This window comes from Podarcis muralis, chromosome 2 (assembly GCF_964188315.1).
Source record: "Podarcis muralis chromosome 2, rPodMur119.hap1.1, whole genome shotgun sequence".
NCBI classification, from domain to species: domain Eukaryota; kingdom Metazoa; phylum Chordata; class Lepidosauria; order Squamata; family Lacertidae; genus Podarcis; species Podarcis muralis.
This window is the reverse complement of record NC_135656.1, coordinates 104,885,040-104,898,049: the sequence shown is the minus strand read 5'-3', so window position 1 is coordinate 104,898,049 and position 13,010 is coordinate 104,885,040. Positions and strand designations below refer to the sequence as shown.

The 13,010-nt window shown below is 47.3% G+C and overlaps 1 protein-coding gene across 3 annotated transcripts in view; it reads right to left on the bottom strand.

Annotated features, from left to right (window-relative positions):
- CAMK1 (calcium/calmodulin dependent protein kinase I) overlaps nt 1-13,010 on the bottom strand; it is a 43,369-nt gene that overhangs the window by 27,563 nt on the left and 2,796 nt on the right. For 2 of the 3 annotated variants that reach the window (XM_028719709.2, XM_077925146.1), the window contains exon 2: nt 6,192-6,362. In XM_028719709.2, coding sequence (XP_028575542.2) covers nt 6,192-6,277 — 86 coding nt within the window. In that variant the 5' untranslated portion in view covers nt 6,278-6,362. Of the gene's footprint in view, nt 1-6,191; nt 6,363-12,806; nt 12,850-13,010 lie in introns of all 3 variants that reach the window. The other variant, XM_028719710.2, reaches the window with a different exon arrangement.

Here is a 13,010-nt window from a genome sequence, read left to right as displayed (position 1 = left end):
GCCCCTGTCATCTTCTGACCTGACATCCTGCGAGCACCAGGCCCTCCCCATCACACCCGGCTGGATCTCTCACCCAGCCTCTGTCACCACAGCAACCTGCAGAATTTCAGCTATTTATAGGAGAGCGTGTGAGAGATGGAACCGGGCTGGCAGGAGAGAATGTGCCAGGAAGAAAGGGGTGAGAGGAGGAAGGGAGGAAGCGCTAGGTAAAGAATTTGGGAGGAAGCACCAGGTAGGAAGAAGACAGAGACTGGGCACACTGTGTTCCAGCAAGGTAGGGGGTGAGTTTAAAAGCAGAACCGCGCAGGTTGCACCCGTGGAAAAGCAAATCTAGCCAAGTCCTCCAGGATCTACAGATGGATTAGAAAGGGAAAGGGATTCATAGCTTGGCACCCTGGCCGCTGTCCATGCTGCCTGGGAGTCGTAGTTCAGTGAAATCTGGGCAGCAGGAGGGTGAGGATTGGGCTATAATAGGAGGAATTGCCACAGATTCCTGGTAAGGAGTGATACAGGATCTGGAGACAAGAGGCATGGTCCCTTCTACCTGAGCAGAGAGCTTCTAAAGCCTGTATTTCTGTGGTGGTGTCCCACTGCACAGGTGTGTATGAACACACACACACACACACACACACACACACACACACACACACACACACACCATCCTGGTTTCTTGGCTGGCCTTGGCTGTGCCACTTTCAGCATAAGAACACAAGCTGGCAAACAAAGGGCACTATCTATATATTCCCCTCCCTGCTTATCGCTGGTTCTTGCGATTAGAGCCCTTTGGCTTTTCAGCCCCATCTAGGGCAGGGGATAAGAGAGGGCAGGGAAATGGCACAATTTCAGAGCCGAATGGGCTCCGTCTCTGGCCAGGAAGGAAAGGGTTTGTTATCTGTACAAAGCGGCACTCGGGGCCCGAGCCAAGGAGAGATGGGGAGAGGCAGGTTCTGAGGAATTCGCTGCTGCGAGGACAGACACAGCTCACAACCTGCAGCCCCCGTCCCCTCCATGGCACCATATGCCACTTGGCATATGCCAGTGAGCCCTGCTGACCCGCCAGAGAATCTCCACCTGCCAGCTGCTTTTTATGGTCCAGGAAAATTCGTAGGAGGATAAGGCTATCGGTGGGTACACATGATAGGTACCTACTACCTCCACACAATCAGAGGAGGGCCTGGATACGAGTTACGTACATATTTGGCCATCCAACTCAACACAGAGACTGGCAGCAGCTCCCCAGCGCTTCAAACAAAAGTTTCTCCCAGCCCTACCTGGATTGGCCAGGGGTTGAATTTGGGACCTTCTGTGGACTATGCAGAATTAGATAAATTAACAGGAAGGATTCAAAACCTGCGGGACCAGAGATTCTTAGAAGACTGGAGTAAATATACAAACTATTTGAAATGTAATAGTAACGAACAGATTACACTAGTAGGATTGCAAGAAGTTTTGTAAGGAGGACTATTTGAAATATTGCAAGAAAGACTATGAGGAGAATGATTAGTTAATGATAATTAAGAGTAATAGAGGAATTAAGAAATGCAGAATAAGTGATAAAGAATGAAAAATCATCAGAGGTGTTGACGGAAGTCCAAAACATTGTATAAGATAAGAAGTTATGTTATATGACTGTTGGAAATGATACGTTAAAAAAACTAATAAAAATGTATATATACATTTTTTTAAAAAATGGGACCTTCTGCATACAAGCAAATGTCCCACCCCCTGAACTTCGGCCCTTCCCTGAGCTGCTAGAGGAGCATCTTCAAGAGCAGGCCATTGCCCTCGCACCATGCTTGTGAGGTTCCCAGGCGCCTCTGACCGGCCACTGTGGGAAACAGGATGCTAGACCAGACCCTTCCTATGTTCTCATGAAAAACAAAGTTACGCCACTTCATATGATGGCTTGCGAAACCTGCTGTCCTATCTGGCTACTCCCACTTCCTCCTGACTCTATTAGCAGAAATCAACACCTGGTAACTAAACTGGTAACTTAGGGAGGGTGGCATGACTTGTCACACAGAGGCCTGCAGGAGAAGAACCCCACATGGATTGTGAGGAGCCAGAGAAGTTTTCCTCCAGAGATTGGACGATGGTGACCTCTGCGAGAGCTCTCACCTTCTAATTCTTTCTGTAATTAACACATTAATCCCGCTTAGGTGTCTTAGCCAGTCTGGGGTGCTGGCCTCCTTTTACTCTGCAAGCCAGCCAGTCTGAGCTCCTTTGCTGCCAGGCAGCTCCACCTGAGTTGTCAGACACAGCCCTTGACCACAGGGCTAAGGTTCATTGCCCTTTATGACGGGGGGAGGTTGTGGAGAGAGAGAGGGAGAAAGGGCTGAGATCTGCCCGCATACTGTCTTGCCAGAGTGGTGCATGCTCTGGTTATCTCTCACTTGGACTACTGCAATGCGCTCTATGTGGAGCTACCTTTGAAGGTGACCCGGAAACTACAACTAATCCAGAATGCGGCAGCTAGACTGGTGACTGGGGCCGGCCGCCGAGACCACATAACACCGGTCTTGAAAGACCTACACTGGCTCCTAGTACATTTCCGAGCACAATTCAAAGTGTTGGTGCTGACCTTTAAATCCTTAAACGGCCTCAGCCCAGTATACCTGAAGGAGCGTGTCCACCCCCATCGTTCTACCCAGACACTGAGGTCCAGCGCCGAAAGCCTTCTGGCGGTTCCCTCATTGCGAGAAGCAAAGTTACAGGAAACCAGGCAGAGGGACTTCTCGGTAGTGGAACGCCCTCCCATCAGATGTTAAAGAGATAAACAACTACCTGACATTTAGAAGACATCTGAAGGCAGTTCAGGGAAGTTTTTAATGTGTGACATTTTAATGTATTTTTAACCTTTGTTGGAAGCCGCCCAGAGTGGCTGGGGAAGCCCAGCCAGATGGGCGGGGTACAAATAATAAATTTATTATTATTATTATTATTATTATTATTATTATTATTATTATTATTATTGAATCATAGAATTGTAGAGCTGGAAGGGACCATGAGTTCAACTGCCTGCAGTGCCGGAATACGTAGCTGTCCCATACGGGGACCAAACCTGCGACCTTGGTGTTATCAACACCACGCTCTAACCAACTGAGCTACGCAGTGATCTCAGTTCTGGTCCTGACAGCAAATTCCTGAACCAAGCGTGTGCTCTGTGGCACCTTAACTCTTGATTCGAAGATGCCCTGTGCCATCATCCTGCATCCACCCCTGGTTTGTAGATCTTGAAGTTCTTCCCTCTGCCCTACATGAACCACCACCACCAGTTGCCTTGAACATTTTATAAAAGGGCTTACCTTTTTGCCCAGGGTTTCCCCTGACCCATAAGACTGGACCCTGATTTTTGTGCACAAATCTCTATTCTACTTGTTTTTATTCTTTTGCACTCTTTCGTTGAGATTATGCTGCATTGCTGTTTTAATGGATATTGCTGTTATATAGAGAATATAAAAGAGGCTACCAGATCAGGCTAATATGGCTCATCTAGCACAGCATCCTGTTCTCACAGTGGCTGACCAGATGCCTATGGGAAGCTTGCAAGCTGCAAATGAGGTTAACAGCGCTCTGCCCACCCGCAATTCCTAAGCAACTGGTATTCAGAGGCGTATTGCCTCTGACAGTGGAAGTAGAAGATTGTGCCTTGTAGCTATTGATAGTCTTGGGCTTCAGTGAATTTGTCTACTCCTTTTTTAAAGCCATTCAAATTGCATGTGTTTACTGCATACTGCATACCTTGCCAACAAAGGTCCGTATAGTTAAAGCTATGGTTTTCCCAGTAGTTGTGGTTGGAAGTGAGAGCTGGACCATAAAGAAGGCTGATCGCCGAAGAATTGATGCTTTTGAATTATGGTGCTGGAGGAGACTCTTGAGAGTCCCATGGACTGCCAGAAGATCAAACCTCTCCATTCTGAAGGAAATCAGCCCTGAGTGCTCACTGGAAGGACAGATCCTGAAGCTGAGGCTCCAATACTTTGGCCACCTCATGAGAAGAGAAGACTCCCTGGAAAAGACCCTGATGTTGGGAAAGATGGAGGGCACAAGGAGAAGGGGACGACAGAGGACGAGATGGTTGGACAGTGTTCTCGAAGCATGAGTCTGACCAAACTGCGGGAGGCAGTGGAAGACAGGAGTGCCTGCTGTGCTCTGGTCCATGGGGTCACAAAGAGTCGGACACGACTAAACGACTAAACAACAACAACAACTGCATACACAGCACACACCATATATCTATCCATATAGATATAGATAGATATAGATATATACATAGATAGATATAACGTAATATATAATGTAAAGCAATTTTAAAAGGCTTTTAAATAAATAAAACACACCCACACCCAATTAGATTTCTCAAGCACGAAGTCTTTCTATCCTTGCCTTATATCACAACCACGTTGGAAGAAAATATGGACACATATAAGGAAGTGGGGGACAGGATGGGGAGAGAGAAAGGCTTTCGCTTTGTTTCTTGCCCAACAGAAAAGTTCATTCATTTATTCTGCTGTTGATCATGAAGACCCACACAGATAGCTGAGTTGCTTTGCTTCCAATGGTACTGGAGAAAGGAGAGGCTGAAAATAGCTACCTAGATAACAGAGAGCCCTCGCTACTTGCCAGACCTGAACCTTGAAAACCTTAAGGTAGTACCTGTGAGCATGTGCTACCTGAGGTAAAAACCCCTCCTTGCAAAAAAATAAAAAATAGGGTACTATTGACTGGCCACATACTTCAGCAGCAGCCCAGGTCTCCTGTCAATATTGACTGAGCCCTGTGCTAATATTTGAGGCCACAGGTTTCCAAAGCGCATTCGCCACCTGTTGGCCCAGCCTTGGTACAAATTCAAGGTGGAGTGTGCCCAGCAGTTTAGGATGGGGCAGGGGAGAAGACGTTTGCCACTAGTGGAGCCTGGACCCTGCATCTCACCCTACACCTGGCTCCTACATTTTAGACAGTCTCCTACTGGGGCATGAGAAGTTAAGAACCGAAGAGGAGCCCCTGCTGGTGTGGCACCCTGTTCTCATGGCAGGAAGTCCCCAAACAGGAAATGAGCTATCAGCCAGCTTCCCCTGCTCAAGTGGAACACAAGGCAGAAATCAATAAGCAGCAGCCGCCTCATGGACTCTTAACACATTTTTCAAAAACTGATCAGATAAACAATACTAGGGTTATTATCTCTCATGAGTGTAGCACAAAATATAAGGAAGTGGTTGTGTTTAGATATCATTATAAGCCATGGTTTATCTCGACAAGAACGAGCCTAACACTCCCTGTTCTCTTCATGTGCTCTCTTCCTCATCCAGCATAGCCAAGCGAAGACGAATGGAGGCCTCTAATTTCAATTAACCGCAATCACTGTTATGCTCGAACCCTAAACTGTGGCTAATCTTAACGATGGCTTGGTGAAACGAGACAGCTTCGTAAGCTATTGCTTGAAGTTGGCTGCTTTCAAACAAACCATAGTTAAGGTTAAGCACAAGATGTGGTTAACAAAATTAAAAAAGCAGACGCAAAATATTCCAAGCCCCTTCTTGCAGCTGTGTCAGAGGAGAAGCATGAGGCCCCAGGGGAGGGTAAACTCACTCCCACCACAGTAAACCATGGCAACCAGTGTGACTCTGAAGCATTTTTTAATTCCTGTTTCATGTAGACAAGGTCAATTAGCTTAGGCTAACAGCCTTGGAATCGTGATGATAGAAAACAAGCTCTTAGAACATCAGCTGGCAGCATCTACTGCTTGGAGATTTGCAGAAGGTGTACAAGGGTCCTTCCAATTGTTTAATAACAGAAAGAACAACAAAGGCACCCTTTTCCCGAAAATGAAGAAAACTAAAATGAAGAAAACAAGCTGCTATTTTGAACCTGGCTCAAGTTGGTGGGCCTTGAGGTTTCCATGAAAATAAAGTACTGTAAATCCCCTGCCTTAGAGGAGCAGCCCTCACCCAGATATCCCTAATAACCACATGGCTGTGTGGTGTAGTGGTTAGGGTGCCAGACTAGGACCTGGGAGACCAAGAATCAAATCCCTACTCATCGCTGAAGATGGTGACCTTGGGACAGCCACTGCCTATCAACCTAACCTACCTCACAGGGTTGTCGTGGGGATTAAATGGGGGGGGGGACCACGGGCACCTTGGAGAAAAAGGTGGGATGTAAATGCAATAAACAAACGAACAACGACTCACGTGCCCAGCACCTCCCGGAATTCATAGATCTCCCGGATATCTTCCGCTCGTTTCTTCCAACTGGGCTCCTCCTCTTCCAAGGGCATGGCTCTTATCGGGCTGAACCTCTGGGCTGCCCTGTGCCCAGCTGTCCCAGAGCAGAGGGGCAGGCAGGTGGAGCAAACTCAGGGCCTAGAGAGGAAGAACAGGGATATCGGCATTAGAACAGGACCGCAAAGTAGTAGTAGCTACTACTATGCCATAAGTTCCACTGTCCTGTAATATCACATATGAGCTTTAACTACTGATGAAGCCCAGGATGGTGAAACAAGGCCAATATTCCGGAAATCCTTGTCTTAGACTCTGTGAAAGGATTCTGTGGAACTGCTACAACCTTTCATGTGGATTGTTTGGACCTTATGAACAGACAGGTGGAATAGACACTACAGTGGTACCTCAGGTTAAGTACTTAATTCATTCCGGAGATTCATTCTTAGCCTGAAACTGTTCTTAACCTGAAGCACCACTTTAGCTAATGGGGCCTCCTGCTGCTGCTGCGCCGCCGGAGCACGATTTCTGTTCTCATCCTGAAGCAAAGTTCTTAACCCGAGGTACTATTTCTGGGTTAGCGGAGTCTGTAACCTGAAGCATATGTAACCTGAAGCGTATGTAACCCGATGTATTACACGGATAGACCTTATGCATGAACTGACTAGAGAATGATCTGATCCACTGGGTCTTCTGCTTTGTTCGTTTGTTGAACTTTACGAGTTACTTCCGTTGAAATTTATGATTTGATACATGAATAGTATACCTTATTTATTGAAGAACACAGCCGGTTACGCCTCGTGTGTTTATTGAATTTTCCTGGAGCTAAGCACTGCCTAGGAGGAGAGCAAACAGGGGCCAACCTGAGTGTTGCAGGAGTGTTACATCTTCAGTTTGGTTTTGCACATCCCATGCATATGAAGGAAGAGAGTTCACCTGCCGCCTTCCAGCAGAAGGCTCTCACACTGTTCAGCTGCTCAGCATCAACAAAGCTGGGATCCGGAACCCAAGATGTGCCACAGCCTTCTCCAGCCAGATTTTTTTGGCCTACCGTTTTCCGTCAGCCACAGGAACCATTGCTGATGCTCAGGACTGATGTAGTCTAAAACATCAGGAGGTCACCAATGTCCAGGAAGGCTGGTATATCATCTTTGGTGAAGCAGCTCAGTTTAAAATTAACTGATTTACAGAGGGACCTCAGAATTCAGGTTATAGAGTCTCCCCCCCCAAAGGCTTAGCCCAAGGGTCTGCAAGATAGTGCCCTCCCTCTGGATCTCTCTGGACTCCAGTTCTCATCATCACTGACCATGGGCCTTGCTGGCTCTTGGGCTGATGTGAGTTGATAATCCAACATCTTGAAAGAGGCACCATATTGGCTCCCCCTGGCAAAGTCTTTCAAGGAGGGGGCAGTGGGGTGGGTACAGTGGCCAGACACAAGGGCTTCTTTTGCTTCAGCTCATCTCACCCTCCCTCTTCCCAGTTCCTCTTCACTTTTGTGCCCTTCAGCATATTGCTCAGGCTTTTAAGCCTGTTTGGTAACATTGCAGCTGTCGCCATGACAACAGCTGTAGCTCCTGCAACACCGAAAACACAGCTCCTTCCTCTGCCTCAACCTCCATCTCCCAAAGGGCCAGGCTTGCCCCTACTTTTGCACTCTCATGCGCACCACACACCCACACACCCTCAAAGCAGCCTTCTCCAACCTGATGCCCTCTAGATATGATTTGGAGTGCAACTTCTCCTCAGCCAACATCTAAGTTGGCAAAGGCTGACTTACGGCCTAGCCTTCGTGCTGCGACGTGAGCTACCGTGTTCAAATGAACTTTAAAGTGGGCAGCATTTGGAGGTTTCCGGAAAGGCTAAGCCGGAGGGTGTCCATTTCCCTTGAAAGATTTGCTCTGGGCTCATCCGCATTCCCACTTGCCCTGTGCCCTGAGTGGTTTTCCGCTTCCGCCCGCACCTTTCCCACAGAAAACCCAGCATTTAGTGCTAAATCGGAGAAAACGTCAATCCGGAGAAAACCCGAATTGCCATTTGCTCTGACTGAGTGCTAAAGAGCAGCTTTCTCCGAGGGAAAGCGGTGGGAGCGGAGGAGGAAGTGTGGACAAGGCCTCTGATTCACTTCTGCTCCTTATGCCTGATGCTGAAGACAAGGGCTGCCTCCAGAATGTCAGTCTTTTCAAGGAGGGATTTCCATCGCATAGCAGGCACTTGGGTTTGCGCACTTGAAGCGGACTAAAACGTTCCACGACTCTGGCACAATAAACACACTTGTTAAAGACTGGCCATTTTTGCTGTTAGGAAAGTGATGGGAAAGACATTAATGAGAAGCTGCACAAGCAATTCAAGGTGAAAATGGCTCCCTGCAAACAAATCAGATCAATAAAGACTGGGCATTTTCTAATATCTGCTTCGCACAAGCAAATCAGGATTAATGCTCAACAAACATGTTGCCTGGAGGAGCTCTAGGTTATCAGTCAACACACAATAAAATCTACTGGGTTGCAGCCTACTGAGGCTGTGTACACACTAATACCTTAAAAGCACATTTAAGGTACAGTCTTTACCTCAGAGAAATCTGGGCACTGTCATTTTCCCCTCACAGAATTACAATTCCAGCTGCCCTTAACAAACTACAATACCCATAATTCTTCGAGGGGAAAGAATGTGCTTTGAATGTGCTCTAAAAAATATAGTGGATAATGCAGCCTACGTTGTACTTGGAGGAAACCTACTGAAATTAATGGACCTAAATTAGTCATACCCACTCATTCCCAAGCGCCTACTCAAAGTATGATTTAACGCTGGATGCGATCTACTGTTCGCAAACATTTTAAGAAGAGAATTACGTAATGCTGTTCCCTTCCTCCAAAGGAAGGCCACATTCACCCGAGTCATGTGAGGCCGCCTGAAGTTCCTCTTGGCTCTGTTTTCTGAAGTGAAAACAGCTCTGCTCACTGTAGCAGACAGAAGCACATCGGGGGGAGGAAGTCAAATCTTATTTCTGTAGCATTCACCCAGTCAAATGGGGTTAGGATGTTTGTCCTCTTTTTTTTTTAAGAGAAGATTTGTACCCCTGTTCTCTTCCCGGTTTAGGTCGTATCTTCTCTCCCTCCCTGGGAAAGTCGGCATGTTAGGGATGGAGAGGGAAAGTGACGCTACTTTATCCTTCTCCAATTGTCAGAGTCTCTGAATATCAGTTGCTGAAAACAGTAACTGACAGTAACAGTAACTCTTGTGCTCAGGTCTTGCTTGTTGGCTTCCCAGAGGTTGTGAGAACAAGATGCTGGAATAGATGGACCACTTGGCCTGACACCAGCAGGCCTGTTCTTGGCCCACCCTTGCTGGGGTTGATGCGAGTGGTAGTTCAAAACATCTACTTGTAAGGCACTAGGTTGGTGAAGGCTGTGCTATGTTATCTTTCCACGAGGGGGAAAGAAAGGTTTGTTAAAAGCACAGGGAAGCATTCAAAACATGCAATTCTGAACTGGTACAGTGGAACCTCGGTTTCCAAGCGTCTCGGAAGCCAAACATTTCAGTTTTCGAACGCCAAAAACCTGGAAGTACAGTGGTACCTCGGGTTAAGAACTTAATTCGTTCCGGAGGTCCGTTCTTAACCTGAAACTGTTTTAACCTGAAACACCACTTTAGCTAATGGGGCCTCCTGCTGCCGCTGTGCCACCGCCGTGCGATTTCTGTTCCCATCCTGAAGCAAAGTTTTTAACCTGAGGTGCTATTTCTGGGTTAGCAGAGTCTGTAACCTGAAGCGTTTGTAACCTGAGGTACCACTGTAATTGCTTCTGTTTTCAAACACACTTCGGAAGTCGAACGGCTTCTGAGGCACGTTTCTCAATTTTCTCAACTGAATTTTCCGACCACCCATTGAGCCTCAGTTGTCAAACGGTCTTCCAGAACAGATTACGTTCGACAACCAAGGTTCCACTGTACCACTTCAGGGGGTCTGTACCATGAGTCTTTCTTTAATATGTTGTCTGGTTCTGGGTGGACAACACAGGTGTTAAAGAGGCAAGAGGATCTGTGGCAGCTCACGACATAAATGAAAACAGATATAACTAAGAACGTATGCAAGAAATATGAATACTAGGAAGCAATTGAATAAGTAACTCTATTTAAAAGCACTGCGAACACTTATAACTTAAGAAAAATAAAAGTATAACACTGAAAACCCTGCCACAACAGACAATTAGTGGCCAAAAGGCCTGTCGGAACAAGGGGGGGGAAAGAGTATTTTCCTGTCAGCAAAAGGAAAGCAGAGAGAGAGAGACAGGCTATCCTGTCATAGAAGGGCATTGCACAATCGGAAAGCAGTTGCCAAGAAGGCCCTCTCTTGTGTCATAAATCCAAACAGGGTGTAACTGTCACCATGGCCAGAGCAGACATCTCCAGGAACAGGCGGAGCTGGCGCACTAGTTTTAAATGTGCCCACATGCTCCTGGTCGTTGGTGACGTGCTTTTGAAGTGCTAGGTGGGCAGGAGCAGGGACCGAACAACAGGAGCTCACACCGTTGCAGAGATTCGAACCACTGACCTTCTGATCGGCAAGCCCTAGGCTCTGTGGTTTAGACCACAGCGCCACCTGCTATGTCGGAGGCAATATGCCTCTGAATAACAAAGATGGGGTTCATAAGTAGGGAGAATGTGGTTGCACGCCTGTCCTGCTTGGGGGCTTCACAAGGGCACCTAGTTGTCTACTGTGACAACAGAATGCTTAGCTACATGGGACATTGGTCTAATCCAGCAATTCTAACTGCTCCCCAGCCAGAGCCAGAGCCAGACCCACACCAATGCTGTCCAAACTCCAAAGGGACACCCTGCCCTCTAATATCAGGGATGCGGGACTTTTCCCCACATGTTCTTGTTGGACTGCAACTCCCAACCAGCTCTAGCTAGCATGGTCAGGGGTGATTTTAGTGAGTCGTTCCTCATCTCTTCATTATATAGCCAGGTTTCTCCCACCTGGGCAGAAATATTTGCGTCATGGCTATCGTTATAAAAATGGCAACATTAACAGCCCATTTTACACCAGCCTGCATTTAGATGATTTGACACATGATGCCATCGAACGACACTTCCTCCTACCAGGAGAAACAGCAGCACTATGCCCCAGGCAACCTAAGTGCGGAATCATCCAGCCGAGATAGCTAAGTGCCAAAATGCAACTCTGAACCGCAAGCCAAGCGCAGCACCTACAGAGCTTAACATGGAAGGGTCTGGTGTTCATGAGTCAGTGTTGTATAATTGCAGATTCCTCTTCACAAAGCTGCCTGGAGTTGAAGCCTACACCGGTGGTCAGCATATTTTTAATTATTATTATTATTATTATTAGTCCCATGTTGACTTGAGCAAGTGCTGAAGGACCAACATACTGGTTCCACTACCATTACACAGTGGAAATGTGTCAGTCTCTCCCAACGTGTGCTTGTGTCCATGTGCAAAAAGTCTGGGGAAAATGGATTTGTTGTACTAGGGTGAAAGAGTGGTTTAAAAGGTAAAGGTAAAGGGACCCCTGACCATTAGGTCCAGTCATGACCGACTTTGGAGTTGCGGCGCTCATCTCACTTTACTGGCCGAGGGAGCCGGCGTACAGCTTCTGGGTCATGTGGCCAGCATGACTAAGCCGCTTCTGGCGAACCAGAGCAGCACACGGAAACGCCGTTTACCTTCCCGCCAGAGCGATACCTATTTATCTACTTGCACTTTGACGTGCTTTCGAACTGCTAGGTTGGCAGGAGCAGGGACCGAACAATGGGAGCTCACCCCGTCGCGGGGATTCGAACCGCCGACCTTCTGTTCGGCAAGTCCTAGACTCTGTGCTTTAACCCACAGTGCCACCCGCGTCCCTAAAAGAGTGGTTTACTTCGCTTTAATTGCACAAATCTACGTTTTGGGTATGGGCTTGAATCCCTCCTGCAAAACAGAGACAACTTGAAGGCAGCCTGAATAGCATGCAGACAAATCCAGGATGCTCTCATAGGGTGGGGGATATGTAATTTGTTAAATCACCTGGTCCTGCCAAGCCAAGGCACAGGCAAAGGCAAGAGAGTTCTCCCCTTCTGCCCGATAGTTAATAACAACTGTTTTGCACGTCTCTTGGCTTTCACATAACAGAGAGCAGTTGAAGTGCATAAGAAGTGGAGAACCCTGCAACTCTCTGGATCAAACCTGTATATGTGTGTGTGTGTGTGTGTGTGAGAGAGAGAGAGAGAGAGAGAGAGAGAGAGAGAGAGAGAGAGAGAGAGAGATTTTTTTTGCTGTTGATCACTCTGGGGAGGAAGAGGTTAAGGAGAAAACAGTACACATGCCCAGGGAATGCAAAGAGACACCACTGGGTCAGAGATCTTGCTGCAGGGGGCCGGAGGGGACAAACTGGGATCTCAGGCTGCCAGTTGACCAACGCTACCTTTAACCAAGAGTATGGCAGCAATTTAAAGACTAACAAGCTTTATTATGGTATAAACGACCATGGAGTAAAGTCCGCTTCATCAGGCTTTACATTAGGTAAAGTAAGAAAGACAAGGCAAGCCAGACAACCAGGGCTTTTTTTTTGTTTTTCCGGCCAGAACTCACCGGAACTCAGTTCTGGCACATCTCAGCTGGTGCGAGGTTGTCACTATAAGAGAACAAGAGAGGAGTTTGTGGTGAGTTCTGGCACCTCTTTTTCTAGCAAAACAGCACTGCAGGCAACTAAAGATAGCTTGGCATACGAAGAACTGGCAGGTGGGCAGCGACATCTGATGGAAAAGGTGCCAGTCTTGAAGGTGTCACAGGACT